General features: G+C 35.9%; 1 protein-coding gene across 1 annotated transcript in view; it reads right to left on the bottom strand.

The window, feature by feature from the left end:
- Window positions 1–24,578, bottom strand: part of RBM33 (RNA binding motif protein 33) — a 212,209-nt gene that overhangs the window by 90,841 nt on the left and 96,790 nt on the right. The window contains exons 8-10 of the mRNA XM_006887685.1: window positions 23,322–23,530; window positions 19,677–19,965; window positions 11,016–11,074 (exon numbers count right to left, since the gene is read on the bottom strand). Coding sequence (XP_006887747.1) covers window positions 11,016–11,074; window positions 19,677–19,965; window positions 23,322–23,530 — 557 coding nt within the window. The remainder of the gene's footprint in view (window positions 1–11,015; window positions 11,075–19,676; window positions 19,966–23,321; window positions 23,531–24,578) is intronic.

The following is a 24,578-nucleotide window of genomic DNA, read 5'->3' as shown; positions in this document are numbered from 1 at the left end:
CAAGATACTTTTTCTGTTTTGTACCATTGATTGGAACTGACCCATACTTGACCTTCTAGGGGGTTTTCAGAGGCAGTTATTCACAGGGGAGGAGACTGTCCATCTTGTTCCTGTGGAGTAGCTGGTGGATTTGAACTGTGTGCTTTTGGGACTGCAGCACCGGCACACAGTTCGAATCTATTAGCTGTTCTGCAGGAAAAGGATGGGCAATCTCCTCCAGTGTGTGATTAATTGCCTCTGAAAACCCTCTGGAGGGTCAACTATGAGTCTTTTCGAAGTCAACAGTACATAGCAGCAGCAACAACAGCAACAGACTTACATAACTTAAGTACAGAAGAATGAATAAGTACTAAGGTTATGTAAATCTCAGATCCATTCTTTTGATTGTTACATAAATACCAAAATGTACATCAATAAACTGGAAAAATATTAGTTTGGTAAAGCTGAATTGTAGCTATATAAAATTAGGGCTGTCTTTAAGTTCTACCATGGCATTTATTCTAGTGGAACATGTCATGGGTCAAGTAGTTTTTCAGAGGGGGATGGAGGGAGAAGGTAGGCATAAAACATTTTTTAAAAAATATCTCAGGAAACAATGTAAATATAATAATCTTTAGTAGGATCATCAAAGCAGTCTTTTGTACTAAAGAAAATATTTTTCATTTACTGTACATGTTATAACATAAACCAGTAAAATTACCTGAATTCATGTTAATGTATACAGTGTTTCCTCCATATATAAAGTTGAATATGTCATATGGATATAGGCTTCTTCATAATCTTTAGCATATGTCTATAGGTAGAAAAGTACCTTCTATGAAAATAAATGTAGGTTTTTACACAAGGCAAAACCTGAAAAGGGGAAAAAATCTATGGAAAGTACAAAACTAAGAGGATTACCATGATAGACCATTATTTTAATTATGTCAAGGGTCACTAGTGGTCTTTATTCTTTTCATTTAATCAGAATTAACCGAGAGACCCTTCTTAAGTATCATTTGGTTTCTATATAGTTCTTTGCATTTTAAGTGAGATTAATAAATGAAAACATGTAGAGAAAGGTTGTAATTTATTGAAAGATTCATGAAGTCTCAATGACATTGTTAAGGTATTTAATTAGTCTTATTAAAATATACTGACTGACCCATTTGGGGAAGCTGATAAGTCACACAATAGCTGTTAGAGCTTCTTTATTCATTGCTTTATACGATTAACTTTGTGCTCAGCAATTTATGCAAAGTTTTCCTTTTTTGGTAACTGCAGTTATCAGTTTTTCCTGAATAGGATTAATACAGATAACATCATATAATTAACAAGAGATGCAAAAAAATGTGAAAGTATAATTTGTATAAGAATTTTATCAGACAGAACGATAATTTCTTACCTTGGCTTTTTTAAAAGGATATAAAGAGAGCAAAATAGAGCAATTATTTCAAAAGGATTAGTGTAGGCTTTTGTTTCAAAAGGTAGACTTACATCAGTACTAAAAGTTGTTAAGTGAGGTTTTCACTCTGCACTGTGTGTTAGAGGGAACTGTTAATTTAGTATCCTTTCTCTCTAGGTCAGGAATTGTGCTGCTAACCCAAAGACTGGTTCTTGATCCTTCCAGCAGTTCAAATCCAACAGTGTCTTCCCTGGAGAAGATAGGAAGTCAACTCCCGCTTGAGAGATTTATACCTTGCCCCTGACTGCTGTAGAGTTAACAGTGAGTTGGTTCTGACTGGACAAAAGTGAGTTTACTATGACTATGAAATGATAGATGTTATTAATAACCATTCATATAAACAACAGTCTATGAAACCATGGTTTTTGTATTACTTGAAAACAAATTTGTTTCCAAAAAGACACCAAAAGTGGTATACTGTGAGTTGGAAAGAACTCACAGTGTGTACCCAGTTCAAATCCAACAGCTACTCCACAGGAAAAAGATGCACAATCTCCTCCCCTGTGATTAACTGCCCTCTGAAAACCCACTGGAGGTTCAGTTCCAAATCAGTGGTACACAACAACAACAAAATGTCTATCTACACAATGTCAAAACCTAAGACTTGGTTTGCCAATCTGTTACAGGGGAACATAATGGAATAAAGTTGTTTAATATATAAAGAGCTCTGAGAAAAATCTGGAGTAAGGTACTCACTCAGTAATTTAAAAAAATTTACCCTTGATTTTCTACATCTAAAATACTCTAGGCAGACTGATTTATTCACTCAAAAAAATACTAGTAAAAAACAAAACAAAACCCAGTTCTCCCTTTCCCCTGATCTAATGCAGTGTTCATTATCTATCTGTTCTCTTCTCTTATGATTAGGTATTATATGTATGACAACAACTTGGCACAAGGGGTACACTGCGGGGAGTCCTGGGAGGGGGGATGTGAAACAATGCTAAAAAATTAAAACATTTTCAATGTTAAAAAAAATCAAATATACTTCATTTTAAAAAAGGAACAAAGTAGTAATATCGTTTGGAACAATATGTCAACAGAGAACTGCCAGATATGCAGGCTAGATTTAGAAGAGGTCAAGATACTAGGGAAATTATAGCTAATGTTAGATGGATCTTGGCAAAAGCAGAGAATACTAGAAGAATGTCTATCTGTGCTTTATTGACTATGCAAAGGGTTTTGACTGTGTGGATCACAACAAGCTATGGCTAACTCTGAAAAGAATGGGAATCCCAGAACATTTGACTGTGCTAATGTGAAACCTATACTTGGACTAAGAGGCAGTCATCAGAACAGAGCAGGGAGACAATGGATGGTTCAAAATCAAGAAAGGGGTCCATCAGGGAGGTATTTTGTCTCCATACCTTTTGAATCTGTATGCGGAACAGATAATCCGAGATGCTGGGCTGTACGAGGAGGAATGTAAGCATCAGGATTGGTGGAAGAATCGTCAACAACCTACGTTATGCAGATGACACAACCCTGCTCATTGAAACTGAGGAGGACCTGAAGCACTTGCTGCAGAAGGTCAAGGACTGCAGCCTCCTATATGGATTGAAGCTCAATATCAAGAAAACAAAGATTCTCACCACTGAGCCAAATGGCAGCATCAATATGGATGGTGAAGAGATTGAGATAGTTAACAGTTTTAGTTTACTTGGCTCCACAGTCAACACTCTTGGTAACAGCAGCCAGGAAATCAAGAGACGAATTGCATTGGTAAAGTCGGCTGTGAGGGACCTCTCAAGAGTCCTGAAGAACAACGATGTCAGACTGGAGACTAAGGTGCGCCTGATCCAGGCTATAGTCTTTGCAATCTTTGCAATTACGTGCTATGTGTCAGAGAGTTGGACAGTGAATAGTGTTGATAGAAAGAGAATTGATGCCTTTGAGTTGTGGTGCTAGAGAAGAGTGTTGACTATACCATGGACTGCTAGGAGAACAAACAGGTTCGTCCTGGAGAGGGTGAAGCCAGAATGTTCCCTGGAATCAAGGATTCTGAAGCTTCGTCTGACATACTTTGGGTTATACTGTTCCTTGGGGAGGGACATCATGTTTGGAAGAGTGGAGAGACGGCGCACGAGAGGAAGACCCTCAATGAGATGGATCGATTCTGTGAGTGGAGTGGTGGGAATGAATGTGTTTGAGATGGTGAGGTTGGCACAGGATAGAACGGCGTTTAGGGCTCTTGTACATAAGGTCACTATGAGTCGCAAACAACTCAATGGCACATAACAACAACAATGAACAGCATAATGAATGTACTGTTTGTTTTAAATCTCTTAGTACACTTACTATATGACACATTTATTACATTCTCAAAAGTTTACTGAAAATTTACAAAAGTCTACAATCTAAATATTAACAGCAACTTCTTTCATAATATTCAAAGAAAAGAAACAACTCAAATGTCTAGTGAGTACTACACTCACCCCATAAAATACCACTCAGCACTAACTAGACACTATGGACAAGTGTAACAGAATGGGAGGATTTAAAATATATTCTACAGTAGTAAGGAAAAGAATGCTGGTGGAAGAATAGGTTAACTACTGGACATCAACTTAAACGTCACCAATTCAAACCCATGAGCCTATCCTCAGGAGAAAAATGAAGAAGTCACTTTCCATAAAGTTTTACCATCTGGGAAATCTCATGGAATGCTGCCACATTCTAGAATGAATTTGAAAGCAGTGGAAAAGTCAAAGAAGCCAAACAACATGAAATCCTATATGATTTCAATTCTATGACAAAGTTTTAAGACCAATGGCTGCCAGGGACTTGGGGTTATAGAACTGCAGGTATGTGTCAAAACTCACCGACCTGACTGCCAAAAGGAATAAGTTTAAGGTGGAGTGTTTGTTTGTTTGTTTTAAAAAAAGTAAAAATCTAATATTTTAGACAAATCACATTCAGGTACCTTATTCTGAAAATAATTATACTTTTTTTAAATTCTGGTTTGATTTCTAGGGTATATCATTAAAACTAAGTACACAGTAAAAAAAAAAAATTAAAAAAAAAACAAAACTAAGTTATAAAATCATAAAATTCCCTCTTGCCTAGGTAGGAGTTCAACGACTTTGAAATTCTGTGTTTATATCAACATTTCAAGGGCTAAATTATTAAACTGCCGATGTACAAATGTACTCAAAGTTAAGACTACCACATATGGCACTATAAAATTGGAGATTATCTAAAGCAGGGTTTTATTTCAATATAACATTTTTGTCAAAAGTTAAGTAAAGTAGCTTATCCCATGCTTTCACAATGTAGTTTTTACAATGTAGCTTAATGGTTCAAAAAGCTACTCTTACAAGAATCTGATACAGTATTATTTCAATGATGTTCCAAGCCGGTTAGCTATTACTGTGGACTTGAGCTTGTTCCTATCTCTTTGGAACATATGCAACAAATGCTGATAGAACAGCAAGTTAAAGGGTTACTGAATTTTATAAAGCACCTTACTTAATAGCTGTTACCACAGTGTTTAGCTGCTCCTGTTACTGCTGCAGATGGGAATTCACTGATATGATTAAATTTGATGGTATGATAATATATGGTAATCATAATTAATCAAAACCCCACTAGCAAATGGAGGATGTTGGGTATTGTGTCACCTGCATTTTAAACTGCATCCTCTCCTCATACGTCTGACGGTATTTGACAGCTGGAAGGATCGTATACTATGAGCCTGTTACTACTTATAGATCTGATAAGAGAAAAAGCCCATCATTCCTCCCATCCTAAGCACTAATAATTATTTAAAAATCCCAGGCAAGTTGGAAAAAGAGTAAAGGTTCAAAAGGAAGGTCCCCCTCCACCTTCAGATGGAATAAAGTCTGTATACACATCTGCAAGGGCTAGAATCAGAAAAAAAATAATTTGATGCAGCAGTCTCATCAAACATGATTTGCATGAAATACCGTATAAAGCACATCCAAGAAACGTCAATCACTACCACCTGATACCATCTACCCTGGTAAATGAAAACAGAATGCTACCTGTGATTTGCTGTAACTACAGAGTAAACATAACTGAAAATTTCACTTAATGGATCTGTCTAATAATGTAATTGCTAAGAAGACTAACTTACACATAAATGTAGTTCTTTCTTAACTCAAGATTTTTTATTTCTAATTTCAACAAAGATCACAATGGAGTTGATCAACAGCCAAACTTCTTGGTGATTAACTGGATATCCTGAAATACCAGTATTTACCTGACACATCAGTATTAAATAAAGACAATATGTGCCATATTTTAAGAGTCTTTAAAATCGGCCTTACTTTGGATTTACTGTTATCCCTTCATCTATTAATTGCACTGAAACAGCAAATAAATTAGTTCAGATCCAGCTCAAAGAAACACTTTAAAATATTTCAAAAAAAAAATATTTCAAAAAATCAACATTTCAGTGTTACTTGAGGACCAATACATAAAGTGAAATATATGGCTAAGTGCAATATTTTAAAAACCTGTATTAATAGCGAAAAGCCTTGGTAGACAGAGAAGCTAAATGAACTAACTTATGTTCAAATGAAATCTGTGAGAGCTGGGATTTGTTGACGCTGGGTTTGTTTTTGTTTCTTTTCCTCATAAGATTTGCTGCTTATTTTAGTGAAAAATATTTGTGTTTTTATTCCTTTTCCAGCTTCCTGTACTAGTTTTTATGTAGTAGTTAACTCACCTAAAGATCAGTCAGTCACCTCTCTTCACATTTCTACCCACCCCCAATCCTTCATCAAGGGAAAAAATTTTAAAATCCTAAGTGCTGTGTGAAATTATATTTGAATAAATACACTAAATTAAGAGATACATTTTAATCAAGTGGTAGGTAAGTATGGAAAGAAAAGGAAAGGTAACTAGGGAAAGAAAAGGGAAAGTAGATATAGAGAATAACAGTTACCCAAATAAAACCTTTTCATTTCTAAGGTCATATATATGTTTAACTTACACTCATCAGCTCATTATTTAAATAACTGTGGCACATTTTATACCTATAAAAAGATTGCTATTATGATTATGAACATGTGTAAGAAAAACAGTCATTTTTCTGACATATAAATTGATAACTATAGTAAATATTTCAGAACACACCATCTATATTACAACCAAAGTTACAGGAATCTAATTTTTAAACATAAACCTAAAAAACTTCACTGAATTCTTTAAGTGAGAAAATATGTGAAGAAACACTATCCTAACACAGTAATTATACAGTGAAAGCTTGACAAGAAAAAAGTCCCAAAAGTTAAGAGATTTTCAAAAATGAGAGGGTGAGGGAGTTGTAATGGTATTTTTCTTGTCAAGTTTATAATTATTAAATGTTTGTTTTAAATACTATAACAGCAGATAAAAATATTCATATCAGTCTATCAAGAATAACTTAAAAGGCCAAATTTAAACATAAGATTTAAATTTTTAACATAATTGTAAATAATAATTGTCAAGACTGACTTTTTAAAAAGTTCCAATTTGGCGAGCTCTGGTGGCCAAGTGGCAAGAAGCTGCACTTCAATCCCAAAGGAGAGTGATTCAAATCCACCAGATGCTCTGCTGGAGAAGAAGGGACAATCTCTTCCTGTACCAGTAAGATCCGAGTTGACAGTACACACACACACACAAAATAATTTAAATAAATAAATACATAAATAGCCTGGTTCCGGCACTATGGCCCCCGCAAAGAAGGATGGTGAGAAGAAGAAAGGCTGTTCTCCCATCAACGAAGTGGTGACCAGCAAGTACTCCATCAACATTCACAAACGCATCCATGGAGGGGGATTTAAGAAGCATGCTCCTCAGCCACTAAAGGAGATCCGGAAATTTGCCATGAAGGAGAATGGAACACCAGATGTTCGCATTGACACCAGGCTTAACAAAGCTCTCTGGGCAAAAGGAATAAGGAATGTCCCATACTGCATCCGTGTACGGTTGTCCAGAAAACGTAATGAGGATGAAGATTCCCCAAACAAGCTGTATACACTGGTTACCTATGTACCTGTCACCACTTTGAAAAATCTACAGACTGTCAATGTGGATGAAAACTAATAGCTGATTGTCAAATAAAGTCATAAAACTGTAAAAAAAATAAATACATACATAAATAAAAAGTAAAATTTACCACTGTTGAGGAAAAGGGTAATACATCCACATAAACATCAAATTTATGCTGGTTCCTTTCTAATAAAATAGAAATTTAGTGTTACTTCTTAAAAAAAGAAAATAGGAATTAAGAGGTAAATTCATAGATTATGTTTTTCAGTCAACTGGATATTAAGCCAAATCCTTATGCAAGCAGACTCCTGGTCACAAATGAGACCCATTCTTAGTGTGTCCTGGAGCTCAATTGGCAGGCAACTTGGAACAGGCATATATGGCACTTAATTAGCCTTACCTTAGTGCATAAAAGCTTTGTCAGTGATATGTTTGTCCTATAGGTTCACTATGAGTTGGCAAGAAGTCACTGTATGGCAAGAAGTTTGATTTGGTTTTTCTTTAACTGTGTGAAGAGTGAAGCCAGGGTGCTTCTTGGAGGAAAGGATTCTGACGCTCCATCTGAAATACTTTGGACATGTTGCAAGGCGGGACCAGTCCTTGGAGAGGGATGGATATCATGCTTGGGAGGGTAGAGGGACAGCGCAGGAGAGGAGGACCTAGAGATGGGATTGATTCCACCACTGGGGTTATGGGGATAGGCGTGTCAGAGATAATAAGATTGGCAAGGGATAGAGCAGGGTTTAGAGCTGTTGTACATAGGGTCGCTATGAGTCACAAGCAACTGGACGGCACATAACAACAACAACAATATACAGAAAAAGAATAAAATACATTAAAAATTTATAAAATGAATAAAACAAAATTTTAAAAAAATTATAAAATGGACAAGGAATTTTGATAAGCCACAACAATAAATGTCAGCACAATTTTTGTAGTTTTACTGAAATGAAAGTTAAGTTATTCTTAATCTAACTATACTTGAGTAGTCTGTAGGGAGTTGTGGTGCTAACCCACAGGCGATGCCTGCCTTTCCAGCAGTTCAAATCCATGAGGAGCTCTTATGGGAGAAAGAGGGGTAAGCTCCTCCCATGTGATTTACAGCCTTTACTGGATTAATGACAATGACTGGATCATTTCACAACTTGGGAACTATCATTGTGCAGAGCTTCCGGTACAGAGTAGATTTGCATTAAATGTTTATATGATTAAATGAACAATGACAACTACCAAGATGCATAGAAAGGAAAAAGGTAATTTATATCAAAAAGATAGGGCTTAAGCAAACTGACAGGAAGAATTCTTCTAATACAAGGAGTCCCTGACTCACAACAAGACTCCACCCAGACAACTCTGTCTTAAGTCATTTCTGATGTAAAATCAAGTATCTTTCTTTTCCCCAAGTTTTCATTATTACTGTCTCACATTACTATCTTTGTAAATTTGATCTGCAAGCATTTATGAACAAGATAGCATCAGCAAGCTAAACATTGCAACACTGTACATGGTACATATTACTAACTAAAAAATTCACATACACAGACATTCACAAGTAAGGTTTATTGTAACAAATACATGGGAAGTTGAAAACTACCTGTAAAAAGTACTTTTGTCTCTCCTTAATAATATTTTGACTGCCTTTAAAGAGAAAAAATTAGCCAAACTATAAGCCTCTCTAACATGCATTTTAAAAAATATATCCCAAGTTTGATTCTTTTCCTTGAGGGAGATGACAGAAATAAGTAGGACATTTTCAAACCCAGAAGTTTACTGTAACTTCAAGTTAAGATGTAGTATTTGGGGCTTAACAAAAGATAAAATTCATGTTAAACAGTAGTAAGTCCTGGAATTAGAGAGAACACTACTCAAAGTAAATTATATACATGCCTATCTTTAGCTCAATTCTTCCTCATCACGCACACTCAATTCCCCTGTCAAAATAATAGAAAAAGTGTGCCTTACAGAAATATTTCCAAAGATATTTCAGCAGTGTATGTCAGCAATGCAATACTAAGTAACTTGAAAAATGCATTTTCTCATAACATTTATTATTTTCTTAAAATATCTTGATTATTATTCTTCTAGCACCAGATAAAAGTAGAGATCTGAAAGTAAGTATTCTAATTTTTATCAGTAATTTTTACAAATTATTAATGACAAAAAACACTTCTGTGGGTTTAACTACAATTGCCTTCTCCACTTCAAGCTTTATCCATATAACAAAAAACACCCATGAGAACAATTTAAAAAACTATTTTTAACACAGATGTAGATAATACTAAGAAACTGTCAAGGGTACATAAAGTGTTAATGTATTTCAAGGGTTAGCACTTATACTACTTCACCAAAAGAAATGTGTCTAATGGCTAAAATCATACATTCTTCTATGAATAATGCAATTATTATGCAAGCAATAAACCTCAGCTTTATAAAATTAATGCTCTGAATAGACATGGCAACTCAATAAATGCCATTAAGGTTTTTAAAAATAACTTGATAAATAATTTTACAAAAACAATAGCTAAATATAGAGAAACGAAACCAAAAAGAACCAATTTTAGAAATCATATCAAAATTCAGAAATAATAACTATGCATCAAGTTTTACTTAAAATCACCTGCATTTAAAAATCATCTTACTTTAAAAATCTATAATTTTATTTCAAATAATCATATTCTACAACTTGATATAAAAGTCACAAAAACTTTTTACTAATACACGCTCACAAACACACACACACGAGAAAAAGTATCAAAAAAGTCAAATTATGCATTCCTGAAAAATTGGGATATATAACCCAAATGACATTAGAATTTTATCATTTTGCCCATTTTTTCAATAGTGTTTTTAAAACAGAATACATCTTCATTTAATAAAACTACAAACCAACCACTAATGCAAGCACAAATTTAAATAAAGCAAACCAAAAAATCCCACACCCCTGCTTAAATGCCATTGCCCATCTATTTACACTTTACAAAAATGAAATGAGAGAGACTGTGGAAGTGTGTATAAAGAGAGAATGGACTGGAGGGGAAGAGAGCATGTGTACTTTCTTTTAAAAATATTATAAAGCAAAATGCTCCAATTTAAAATCAGAAAACAAATGGTTTACTAAAACTTTTCTGCTGGTTTGGTGGTGTTTTTTTTTTTTGGTTGTCGCTACTTCCCTGTTTAAGAAACAAGTAGTGTGCTCATTTTGATTCCCTAGAATTTCATGTATAGACCCACACATGCACAAACACACATACATACACACACCCTGTAATAAAGGACCTTTTGCACCTAACATAAGAAAGCAATAATAAAATGAAAAACCATATTCTTTAAAATGAAAAGCATTCCACTGATGATTCTGATTCAACAATTTTACAGTTAAACAAAATTAATTCCACTCTCAAAAATCCATTGACCTTAAGCTTTTAACAAACATTTTCTACTGCAGAGATTATAGTCAATATTTACAAATCCTTAAAATTATGTTTAGTTGGAACTACTTGTATTTGCGATATTAATATTTCTTTGTAAATGTATGCGTATCCATATCACTGTAGAAGGAACAGCTGCTACTCACTGGGAATCTCTGGGGTCCTACAGCAGGTCTGGGCTGGCTTGGAACTGGCAGCAAGGGCACTAAAAGAAAATGCACCTTTCATTACACATATTATTTCACTTAATTCTGATACCTACTATACAATGGAATATATTACATTTAACATAAAATCCCTAATATTTTTTAACAATCCATAAAAAGGAAACTGAAAGGAGAAATTTTATATCTTATTTATAGCAGCTCAATCAAAAGTTTATATTCTACTTAGAATAAAAATAGTATTTGCAACAAAGCAAAATGGTATTTCTCTGGAGTAAAATATCTAGTTTGTTTTTTACAGCCTTATCAAGTTTATGAAGCACTAATAGGTGCCCCAATTAAACACAAATATAAGCTGCTAGAATCAGAGACAGACGAAAGGAGAAAATAAAAAAGAGGTAAGTAGAGAAATGAAAATCTGCATAGTTTCAATGTTGGAGAAAATGCTCACATACAATTATAAAAAAATTAAACACTCTTCTAACACCAAGAATTTTAGTTTGTTTCTGTTTTCATTTGGTCTGGTTTTGCTTTTTAATAAGGAAAAGATCTATGAAACTACTCAAAAAACAAAGAAGTAATTTTAAAACCAATATTTACAACAGAGAGGTTTGATAATAGTTTTAGGTACCATTCCTTAAAAGATAGAAATTCCTTAAAACTTACTTAGTTTATGCATCTTGATTCTTTTGGGGGGAGAATCACAATACAGTGCACATTATATCTTCCATTAAAATCTTCTGATAGACAGAGGTATTTTATATAATAAATAAACTATCATATTATACCATAAATGTATAACACAACAATTTCAACTCTAGAAACTTTCAGTTATTTTGAGTTACAGCAATGATACAGCTTGAGAATCAATTGAAATTACCTTAAAATTAAAGAATTAAAATATTTTCATTAAGTAAACAGAAAAAACTACAATGTTTTCAAATTAAAAAGACTAGAATGAAGGCAACAAAAAAAACGTAAATAATAAACAACACAAAGATATTGTCTTTTAAATTATTAAATGTAAAATATTCATATCTTCAAAACTGTTATCATATACATCATTTACTTTTAAATTTCAAATCTGAATGTCAATTACTATAAAATAATTCTAATACATTAAAGGATGAAAATTTTATGTTTCTTTAACTGGAAAGACAGGAAGCAAGCAACTAGGATGGTTCTCAGGGGAAGAAATCTGGTTAGAGTTATCAGATTTCTTACACAACTCTTCTCAAGTTTCCATAAAGTATCAGTTCTTTTGTTGGCTTACTCAAGATAAACTTTGTAGAGAACAATGGTAACACCACAAAAGATAAGAATGTATTTTTAAAAATTTATTTTTTTTTAAAATGTGGTAAGAACAGAAACAGTAAAAACCCAGCACAGGTGGCAAGGAAAAGCTTTTGTGATATTGCCAAGGAGCTTTCAAACTGTCCTATAGCAACTCTATCAGATGACTGGATTTGCAAACAGTAAGATTTAAATTCAGCAGCTGCTCCAAGGGAGAAAGATGGCCAATTTCCTCTTGTGCAATTTACAGTCTCTGAAAATCCAGATTGGTCAACTAAGAGTTAGTTCTGACTTGACAGTAATGAGCTTTGAGACTTAACTGCAATCTTTGAAAGGAAGATAATATATTGTATTTTAAAAATAATTTTTAAAAGGCCATTCTCAATGAACCTTGAACCCTGATTATTTGATGTTTAATATTCATATTCTAATGTTTTCCTAAGTACTTTCATTTAATGAACTAAGAGATTAAGTTTTCAATTTGTTAAGATGGTTGTGTATTTAAATAACTCAAATATTATTTTCTCAAAAAGAAAATATATGCCACTAGAAAAAGATGTGTGTTTGTTAATTTTTTAAAAGCAAATTGTCAAGAACAGATTTATTTTTATTTTTAAAACTGTATGATCATGAACATATAATAAAAATATTAATGAATGTATCAAAAGTTTTGCTCAACTCTTCTTGGCAGTAATAAAACTGTTTACTTGTTATTAAAATCCATCATAACCACCATGCTATAGGGTGCTCTATCCAAAATTTTATCAGTATTAATTATTTCCACATATGAAATAGCAAAGAAACAGCATTACATCATCAATTTTCAATATTAAAAATAGTCTGTAAAGTCCTCTTGGTAACTCTTTGTTTAATATCAACTAGTTAATGAGTACAATAAGAACGATTCTCTGCACACACAACAATCTCACTAATGGGAGAGTTTTGTCTCAATGGTTAAAATAATCTTACTTGGGGTGTTATTCTTATGTGCTGTCAAGTCACTTGCAACTCATAGCAACCCTAAGTACAGGAGCCCTACAGCCTGCTCTACCCTATGCCAACCTCACTGTCTGACACACCTTCTCCCATTACTCCAATCACTGCACTGATCCATCTCCCAAGGGTCTTCCTCTCCTGCGCTGTGCCTCCACCCTCCCAATCATGACGTCCCTCTCCAAGGACTGGTCCCTCCTTGCAACATGCCCAAAGTATGTCAGACAAAGCTTCCAAGAATTCTTGCTTCAAAGGAGCACCCGGATTTCACTCTCTCCAGGACAAACCTGTTTGTTCTCCTAGCAATACTTATATAGAGTCTCCCGACTATTTTCCTCTCCAGTAACTACCAGAGAAAGAAGTGGGGTGGGGGACCACTCACAAAGATTTCTGTATACAAGATTGCTCTACACCAAGGTTTTCCTTTAGTCCAAAGAAGCTGAAGTAATACCCATCAACAAATGGATTGAGAAACTCTAATACAGTCAAACAATGGAATATTATGCAGTGCTAAGGAACAATATTGTAAAATACTACATGACGTGGGAGAGTCTAGAGAGGACTATGCTGAGTGCACTAACTTGGTCTCATAGGTACAAATACTGCCAAGGATCATTACGGTTAAAACTGAAGAATAACTGAGCAAGACGTGTTAAATGTTGAAAAGGGATTGAATGGTGAAGGAGATGGGAAGGTGGACAAAGGGGAAGGAGGGAAATCACTAGGATAGCAGAGTTTAGTGAGTAGATGAGAGGGGATAGGGATGATTCAATGGGGACTTGAAAAGACAGGGTGATAATAGACATTGATCAACAGTAATTAATTATATAAAACACAATGTATATGAATGCATAAAACACAATGTACATGAATGACACATAATGAAAATGAAGGACTGTAAAAAGTATAACATACATTAATGGCACAATGTAAATTAGTTCATTTACATTTACTGGTTTGCAAAACAATTAAAAATGTTAAAAAAAAAAACACGAAAGCAGAAACCAGAGGACTCATTAGCAAAGTGTCAGTGAAATAAGGATGCTGCAGAAGGCTCACAGGCAGGCCTTTACAGCCCTGAGGCCTCTAGTAAAACACCAATGGCCAGTTTATGAGTTTAAAAATTAAAATGCCTCAAATTCCCCAAACATACATCACTGACATTAATCAATTTTTTCCTTTATGAGACTAACAGTGTTGGCAATGCTGTCCTGTTCGCTCTACCTCATTGCCATCAAGTTGGAACTAAACCTCCACTAGGTTTCCAAGGATGCTACTGTATGAAAGGAGATTGTCTATCTTTCCCCAAGGACCGGCTGGCAGATTCGATTCGCTAGGGAATGGGACCTTTGGGCTAGCAGCACAACTCCCTATAAACTATTCTCCCAGCTTTTCAATTAGATAAGAGAATACAGCTCTCTGTAAAAAGTATATAAAACATTTATTTACTTTGAGGACAGTAAAAATAAGGGAAAGAGTCTTAGGACCACACATATTTCTCTCTCCCTTCATGTTGCCATACTCTCTGTCCCTACCTGCTTTATCTGTCTTTTATCTATTTCTGTCTACCACTACCTAGGCCAGTTTGACTCTCTTTGAATCTTCATCTCTCTCTCTACCTTCTAACTTCTCGTCTTCCTTTACCTTCTTCACTGTAGTGTATCAAATCCTTCCTCTCAGATAATCCCTAGTAAACAAAGAATCTCAAGGCTCTGAAAGTCAGTGGTTAATCTCTAGATTACCAAAATGTACTACATGTAATCTATACAGTACTACATGTACAAGAAACACTTCCTATTTAGCCTCTCTCAAGAAAAAAATTGTTTCTACTTTGACACATTAATTTAGTATTAAATAATTAACTATACTATAAATTCTTCAACATCTGTATCTAGCAAGGATAATTTCAGCTCTCATCTGTGTAGTTTTAAAGATCAACAGAAAGAAACATATGGCAGATAAAAGGTACATTAATTAGAAATGAGTAAAATAAGGAGCTCTGGTGGCCTAGTGGCAAGAAGCTGCATGGAATTCCCAAAGGTTGTGGTGTTGTTGTTATGTGCCATCGAGTCGCCTGCGACTCATAGCGAACCTACATACAAAAGCTCTAAACGCTCTTCTATCCTGTGCCAACCTAGCCATCTCAAACGCACTTATTCCCACCACTCCAGTCACAGAATCGATCGATCGCATCGAAGGTCTTCCTCTCCTTCGCCACCCCTCCACTCTGCCAAACATGATGTCCCTTTCCAAGGACCAGTGCCTCCTTGCAACATGCCCAAAGTACGTCAGATGAAGCTTCAGAATCCTTGACTCCAAAGAGCCTTCTGGCTTCACCCTCTCCAGGAAAAATCAGTTTGTTCTCCGAGCAGTCCAGGGTATATTCAATACTCTTCTCCAGCACCACAGCTCAGATGCATCAATTCTCTATCAACCCTATTCACTGTTCAACTCTCGGATGCACAGCACGTAATTGCGAAGATTATAGCCTGGATCAGGTGCACCTTAGTCTTCAGTCTGACATCATTGTTCTTCAGTACTCTTAAGAGGTCCCTCGCAGCCGACTTTCCCAATGCAATTTGTCTCTTGATTTCCTGGCTACTGTTACCAAGAGTGTTGACTGTGGAGCCAAGTAAATTAGAACTGCTAACTATCTCAATCTCTTCACCATCCATACTGATGCCGCCAATTGGCCCAGTGGTGAGAATCTTTGTTTTCTTGATGCTGAGATTCAGTCCATATAGGAGGCTGTAGTCCTTAATCTTCTGCACCAAGTGCTTCAGGTCCTCCTCAGTTTCAGCAAGCAGGGTTGTGTCATCTGCATAACGCAGGTTGTTGATGATTCTTCCACCAAACCTGATGCCACATTCCTCTTCGTATAGCCCAGCGTCTTGGATAATCTTTTCTTCATACAAATTGAAAAGGTATGGAGACAAAATACATCCCTGACGAACCCCCTTCTTGATTTTGGACCATGTAGTGTCTCCTAGCTCTGTTGTGACAACTACCTCTTGGTCCAAGCATAAGTTTCGCATTAGCACCATCAAATGTTCTGGGATTCCCATTCTTCTCAGAGTCCGCCACAGCTTGTTGTGATCCACATAATCAAAAGCCTTTGCATAGTCAATGAAGCACAGATAAACATTCTTCTGATATTCTCTGCTTTCTGCCAAGATCCATCTAACATTAGCTATAATATCCCTAGTACCACGACCTCTTCTAAAACCAGCCTGTACGTCTGGCAGTTCTCTGTTGGCATGTTGTTCTAAATATTTTTGGATAATTTTCAGCAGAATCTTGCTTGCATGTGATATTAATGATATTGTTCGATAATTTCCACACTCTGTTGGGCCACCCTTTCTTTGGAATGGGAACAAATATAGATCTTTTCCAGTCAGTGAGCCAGCTGGCTGTTCTCCAGATTTCTTGGCACAACTTAGTAAGCACGTCCAGGCCAGTGTCTGTTTGCTGAAATATGTCACTTGATATGCCGTCAACTCCTGGAGCCTTGTTTTTTGCCAATTCCCTCAGAGCAATCTGAACTTTCTCCTTCATCACCATAGGCTCTTGCTCATATGTCATTTCATGAAATTATTCTGTGTCAGCCAATTCCTTCTGATATAGCGACTCTGTGTATCCTTCCATCTTCTCTTGAAACTTCCTGGATCATTTAACATTCTACCCAAAGTATCCTTGAGTATTGCCACCCATGGCTTGAATTTGTTTTTCAGCTCCTTCAGCTTAGAAACGCCGAGCGAGTTCGGCCCTTTTGATTTTCTGACTCCAGCTCTCTGCCCATTTCATTATAGTATCTTGCTTTGTCATCCCAAGCTGCCTTTTGACATTTTCTGTTCAGCTCTTTGATTTCCTGGTTTCTTCCTTTAGCTTTGGCTTCTCGGCACTCCAATGCAATATCTAGAGTCTCATCTGACATCCATCTTGGTCTTTTCTTCTTTTTCAGCCTTTGTAATGATCTTTTGCATTCTTCATGGACTATTTTCTTGATATCCTCCCAGAGCTCATTTGGTCTTCCCTCACTGGTGCTCAAGACCTCAAATCTGTTCCTGAGATGATTTTAAAATTCGAGTGGAATAGACTTAAGATCAAATTTTGGTTCCCGTGGACTTGATTTAATTTTCTTCAACTTCAGCTTTAACATGCATATGAGTAGTTGGTGGTCTGTCCCACAATCAGCACCCAGCCTGGTTTTCACTGCTGATATTGAACTTCTCCACCGAGTCTCTCCACAAATGTAATCTATTTGATTCCCATGCATGCCATCAGGTGAGATCCACGTGTATAGCCTGCGTTTATGTTTCTTATAAAAGGTATTTGCAATGTTTCTTATAAAAGGTATTGCAATGAATGTGCAGAACTCTATCATTCTATCTCCAGCCTCAATTCTCTCACCAAGCCCATATTTTCCAGCTACTGAATCTTCTTCTCTGTTCCCAACTTTTGTGTTCCAGTCACCCATTATTATCAATGCATCTTGATTGCACGTTTGCTCAACTTCTGACTGCAAAAGTTGGTAGAAATCTTCTATTTCCTCCTCTTTGGCTCTAGTTGTTAGTGCATATATTTGAACGACAGTGGTATTCACTGGACTTCCTTGTATGAGTATGGATATTATCCTGTCACTCACCACATTGTATTTCAGGATGGAGGAGTAACTTTCTCCTGTGCCTGTTAGATCCTAATCAATGGCATACAAGAAAATAATAAAGGAATGTGTAAAATAAAAATGTGTGACAATAAAGGTGCATAAAAGGTGTTCTATGACATGTAAATTCGTGACGCGTTCCGTATTTCTGAGATTGGCACAGGACAGAGCAGGGTTTAGGACTGTTGTACATAGGGTCGCTATGAGTCGCAGGCAACTTGATGGCACGTAACAACAACCACCACCACCACCAGCTATTATATACTGAAGAACAATTAACTGATTGTAAAAGTCTTAAAAACATCTGTCAGAATCCAGTTCTTCTATTTATTGAGCAATTCGTGAACTTTAAGATATATTCTATACCTGCTAGACAGTTGACTTTGGGCTTAGCACATCATTTTCCAAGAATACCTCTCGGGTTTTTCTTCTAGCTTTATCATTGTAGCTTACTATAATTTTACCACTAGTGTCATTTTTTTAAAAGCTAAAAAAATTCTGTGCTTTACCAACTTCTAATTTTCCAAGGAAATAACAGGCACCTATGTTAGTATTTTGTTAGTGTGACAAATTATAATTACTAAAGCTCCTTATGTAGGTAAGTAATTCTATATAACAGTAGGCTGATGAATATTTTGATGACAGCCATCAAAAAGCTCACACTCAGGCAGACATGTGTATATGTATTTTTTCCCCCATCCAATCCACAGGTATTTTGAAAGCTAGCATTATGCTAGTCTATGAGGATAAAATGCAGGCAGTGCATACTTCCTGTCCTTCACAACTTCATGCACATATGAGGCTGGTGAACAAGCACTCCAAAGTGGTAAATTCTGTGGCAGCACGATTCATATTCTACTTGACATAGCAGCAGCAGATCAATCCCACATCTCTTTGATATACTTTTCATTTGGCTTGTAATTCACTCTTGGTTTCCTCTATATTCCATGTGTCATTCCTCTTCTTCCTACTTCTTCCAACAAGTCACACCTACTTCTTCCAACAAGTCACATAAAAACCTTACTACATGTATCACTTATTGACAATCATTTTCTGCTAGAATGCTAGGTCCACGCAGGAAGTTCTGTTTTTTTCACCAATATATCTCAAATGCTGGGTGCAGAATAATATTTCAACAGGTATTTATAAAGAAAATATATCTTCATTAAGATTATGAACTACAGCAACATATAAATCAATTATCTCTAGTATGTTCTTTTGAATTACACTCTATTTTGATGAGTAGGTACAGCAGTGCTCTTTTTGCTTTTTTTTTTAAAAAAAGAATTTTATCTTTATTATTTTTTATGTGTACAGTCAAACTGGCTCTGACTCGTACAGGAGGAGATTGCCCCTCCTTCTCCAGAGCATCTGGTGGATTTGAACCATGTACCTCTGGTATTGCAGTGCAGCTTCTTGCCACTAGGCCACCAGAGATTCCTCTAGTATGTTCTTTTGAAATTATTTCTCTGCACTTATCACTAAATCAGAAAATCAATGATTGAAACTTTTGAGCAAATGAATTTTGTCAATCAAGCTAAAACACATCTAAGTGGACAAGGAAAAGGATTAATTTATCTACACAAATTTGAATGTGAACATTATTTTGCCCATGAAAAAGCCTGCTAAATATCCTTTGGATGCATAGTAATATAAACATTACGTTAAAAATAGTGAAAGAAAAACAAACATACCTTGGACAGGTGTCACTACAGTTCCTTTGAAATGTGGATTTATATGTATGTTCTTTGGCTGCTGTGGGGTCACTGGGGGTGGGGTGAGCATTATTCTTGGGGTTTCTATTTGGGGAGGCATATGCATTCCTTGAGGAGACGAAGGGTGATGAGGATGTTGTAAGGGAAGCAGAGGCTGCAGCTGCTGCTGCTGGAACAGGCTTCTAATTGGCTGCTGCTGGGGAGGAGGGGGTGGTGGTGGAGGCGGAGCCTGCTGCTGTGGAGGAGGGATTAATCTTGGAGAGTGAGTCTAGAAGACACGGAAAAACAGGAAAATTCCTGTAAGTCAATATGGAAAAAATTCCATTATGTTACAGATTGACATGGTTAAATGTTAGAAGTTATTCTTTAAGATGTAAACTCCTGGTTACACTATTCATATAAACGTCACTTTATACAAACGGCTCTGTATATTCACAGTGGGGACTACTATCTCAAAAGTATAAAAACAAAACACAAAACCAACAAACTCAAAAAAGCAATGTCATCCCCAAATACTGACAGAAACTTTGAAAAGGAGGGGAGGGGGAAATCCAGTTCAACAAACAAAATGAGCAAAGTCCTGTGCTAGATCCAAAAGCCAAGTTGCTCTCAACTTTCCTCATGCGTAACACTCCTCCTTGTCCTACAGAGCAACTAGCTGAGACAGACAGACAGAGACAAAAGGGAGGCGTGTAGAAGTAACTGTTAATGAAATTCCATGTAAGAAAAGCAAGAATTATTAGAAAGACGTAGGGAAGAGAATAATTTGTCTAGGGAGATGGGGACAGCTTCTTTGATGAGATGGTAAACCCGGTTCTGAAGGAAGGATGAAAGCGCTTCAAGACAAGAGAGTAGCAGAATACCCTGGGAGGAGCGCAGAGGCAAGAGCTGGCAGGGAAAGGAGGCTAATAAGGCAATAGCCATATTAAAGGAGGTTGTAAAGAAAGGTGAGGCTGAAAATTACACATTCAAAGTGAGCAAAGATTTTGGCCAAATTTACTCATTTTTTTAAATGAATATTCCTTAAATGATACAGCAATCTTTTTGCTGAACTCAACAACTTGATGTTGCTGTGATACTGCACATGGTCTCATAGTCTTGTCAAATATCATAATGGTTACCTATTATGTACAATGTTCAGATGAGCTTCCAAACTGATTTATGCTGGGAAGCAGGAGTGGCATCCACTTTCTAAATGAGAGGCCTCTGGAAACTCTACAAACTCTCTAAATTCTACAAATGTACAGAAATGATGTTAGTTACAGAATAGAGTTCAGGTCTTTTGTGCAAAACTTACTCTCAGTCGTATTCGACTTGTCAACACACTGCTAAGTGAAACTAGTGCTGTTATATCTGGAGGAACATTCTTCCACTTTGTACATCACTCTTTGTCAATGTGCTGTATGGAGTAACCTGGGTTTGCTGTGATGCTGAACCTTGTACCATTGAGGTATCAAATACCAGCATGGTTTCCCAATATGGTAGAGCTGTAAAACAGGTTTCGAAGCAGGAGTGGCATCCACTTCCTAAACAACACGCCTCTGGAAACTCTATGAACTTGGAGAAATGACGATAGTTATGGAAAAGCATTAGGTATTCTGTTCATAAAGTCACTATGAATCTCAAATGAATCGATGGCAATTAAAGACAACAACAACAACATATACAATGAGGGAGCTCTGGTGGCCTAGTGGCAAGAAGTGGTACTGCAATCCCAAAGGCGATTCAAGGCCACCGGCTATTCCATGGGAGGATAGTCAATCTTCTTCCACGTAATTAACTGCCTCCAAGAAAACCCACTGGAGAATCAGCTTTGGGTCAGTTCCAACTCTACAATACACAACCACAACAGCAGCATATAGCAAAGAAATACTGACAATCTCTTTGGAGAGTAATGTGTTTTAGAAGAAGAGAGCAAGCGAACAAGCAAACACCCAAATAGTTAGGGATCAAGAAATAGGATAGTTAGTGATATCAAAGAGCTCAGACAATAACCAAACAGAAATAAAAGTAACAAAAGTGGCAATTCTGAGCATTCAATTCAGTACTCTACAACGAATAAAATCTAGGTAGTAAGGAACCAAAAGAAAACAGGAAGCAGAAAATACATGAGTAAAGAATATAATTTTCAGAATTTGGGGTGAAGTGTCAAGAGCTAAAAACAGCTTTGGGGCTAGTAGTGAGGTTATCAAAGAACGTCTGTGATTTGAGGGGGGGAGGCAACAGAGGGTGAGATAAAGTTTATCTCTAATAACCTTGATTTGTTAGTAAATTGGCAAGTTTTAAACATCATTGACTAGTAAAGATTAGACTACAGCTTAAAGTCCAACGCTCCATTTGGCTTGTCAGCTAAGCTATATGGTTTATTCTTACATCACAGCTACCTTTTAACACACTTCCATTAGAATACCTCAGGATTCCAGTCAACTAAGGCTTCTAAAACCTTTTTTCATGATTTTACCTATATCCTCAGTGTAGCCTCTCTGAGATGAACGAGGCATATACTTCCTTGTTATGAATAAGAAAGCAGGGTGTTTGGTGACTTTTCCAAGGTCACAGCATAAAGAATTATAACCAAAAGGTCTTTTGTGGGGTTGTGTCCCCTTAGGTGACCAAAGTAAATGAATCTGCTAGTCAATAAGGCAAGTCCACACACAGACACCTGTGAGGACGGCGGGAGATGACAAGGGGAAAAATAAAATGGAGGCTGAAACTTTCTGATATTAGAGACATGAAGAACAAAAAAAATTTACGAACAAATTGTTCTCAATGCCAATACTGATATGACATAGTTAACCTGTAGGATATAATTAATTCACAACTCCTCTTTCTTTTACAACATAATTGGAGTTCTCAAGTTAAGATAATAGCATTTTCTACTTTATTTCATCAGTGTATGCTTCCTCAAGTCCATTTCTACACAGAAGAAAGGAGTAGTCTTTCCTCTAAAATCAAATAAAAACTGGCATATTAAAACTGACATGTAATACAAATAGTGATCACATACTACTATTACCCAAACCTGTCTTTAAAGTCTGGCATATAAAGGAAAATCTTAATGCTACCTAAAAGAATTTTAAAATTAAATACGAAACAACAATAAAAACCCCATAATGCCTGTCTTTATGTCTGAAATGTTCACTTTTTAAAATAGAGGAAATTCACATTAAATTGAAACAAATACATGAGTAATATAAAAAATGTTTATATCAAAGATTTTATTTCACAGAAATTACTATTTAAGGACAGTCTATATTAAACAGTATAAACAAGATAAACAATCATTCCCTAGCCTATATGGCTTATAAATTCTGTATTTTAAGTGCTGAAATACTCAAGTAGTTTCATAAAGTTAAAAGGTAAAACCCAGCCCCTTGGTTGTTCTTGCCACTTGGGGACACTGGATCATTTACTGTATATTTGTAAACATGTTGCAATACAGAATCATTTCTTACTACTAAATAACTGCAGAACTAAATGTATGACTTATGTATTAAATCATACTATAAATCATAAAGTATTATTCAGATTACTAAAGTTTTCTTTTCAATTAAGAAAAAACTAACACAAAGCACTTTTTCGTTTTCTAAAGTTTAAGGCTATCACAAAATCGTTAACAATTACCACTACAGAAGGCTGTGTGGGAAGCAGGGCAGGTCTGTGGTCTTTTAACCGTCCCCTCTCACTGTTGTCCCGTCTCTGGTCTCCCATTCCTCGACACATTAGAGAGCCTCCTCGCCTCCCTCCTCGCCTTGAACCATAACGCCCCTGTTTATGCTGTCGTTCTCTTTCTTCAAATTCAAGCAATGCGGCTTTGGCTTCTGCTGAAAGTTCTATTGGAAAAAAATGCATATGTATTAGATACCTTCCAGTAGGCTCAAAGGCAGTTGCAGGACAAAACAGCAAAGAAATATATGGTAATAAAGAGCAAGTACTGTATTTTCTATAAACAAGAAACTAGCAATAGCAAATATAAAATCAATGATACACATTATCCACTAGTGTTATCTCTTCAATAAAAACAAGTTAATCTTTTAAAATAAACTACAAGTTATCACCTATAAATGTTAAGATATTTTCATTCAAAACCAATGAAGTATGCTGAAGGAAGTTAAAGGGAGGAAAAGGAGTGTTAAATTTAATCACTGCCCCTAAAATTACTATAACCATCCTTTAACCAAGAATCCTTAAAGGACTCATGAAATAATGGCTGCTATCCAATCTTACTACCACCACTCAGTCAAACAAGTATTAATAGTATGTAGTGGTATATAAAGAATCAAAACACAAATTACTGGCTCTTTTGATTTAAAAACTAAACTACTGATGAAATCACTCTGATGTCAACTATCATTTATTTCTTGAAACAATAAAAATATTCAAATGTTCTGATTTATGAAAAGTTTTATTCTGTGAAGACAGGATTCTTTCTTAGAAATGTGCAATCTTGTATGGAGTCTAACTCAATTGAAAGCAAAGTCACACGTAAGAAAGCTGATGAATTCAAGCATTTATAGACCACTCAGGATGTGCTTACCAATCTGTCGAATGCTTTAGGATACAAAACAAAGGAATTTTCCACTGGTACATTCTAAACTTGTAAAAAAGATTCTAAAAATAGGCCATAGCTATAGATTAAAATAATATTTAAATTGTGATAATATATCTTACATGTATACTTTTATTTTTTTTGCAGCCAAAATCAGAAAATATTACTGTAGCGCATTTGCTAAAGAAGACATCAGCTCTTCAAAAAAACAGAAAATGGGGAGCTCTGGTGGCCTAGTGGCAAGGAGCTGCAACTACAATCCCAGAGGCTCACGGTTCGAATCCACCAGATGCTCTGCCGGGGAAGGAGGGGCAATCTCCTCCTGTACCAGT

This window comes from Elephantulus edwardii, unplaced genomic scaffold (genome assembly GCF_000299155.1).
Source record: "Elephantulus edwardii isolate Elephantulus edwardi_28Jun2011 unplaced genomic scaffold, EleEdw1.0 scaffold00060, whole genome shotgun sequence".
NCBI lineage: Eukaryota > Metazoa > Chordata > Mammalia > Macroscelidea > Macroscelididae > Elephantulus > Elephantulus edwardii.
Note: the sequence above shows the minus strand (reverse complement) of the source record. Positions and strands in the feature narration are given on the sequence as shown.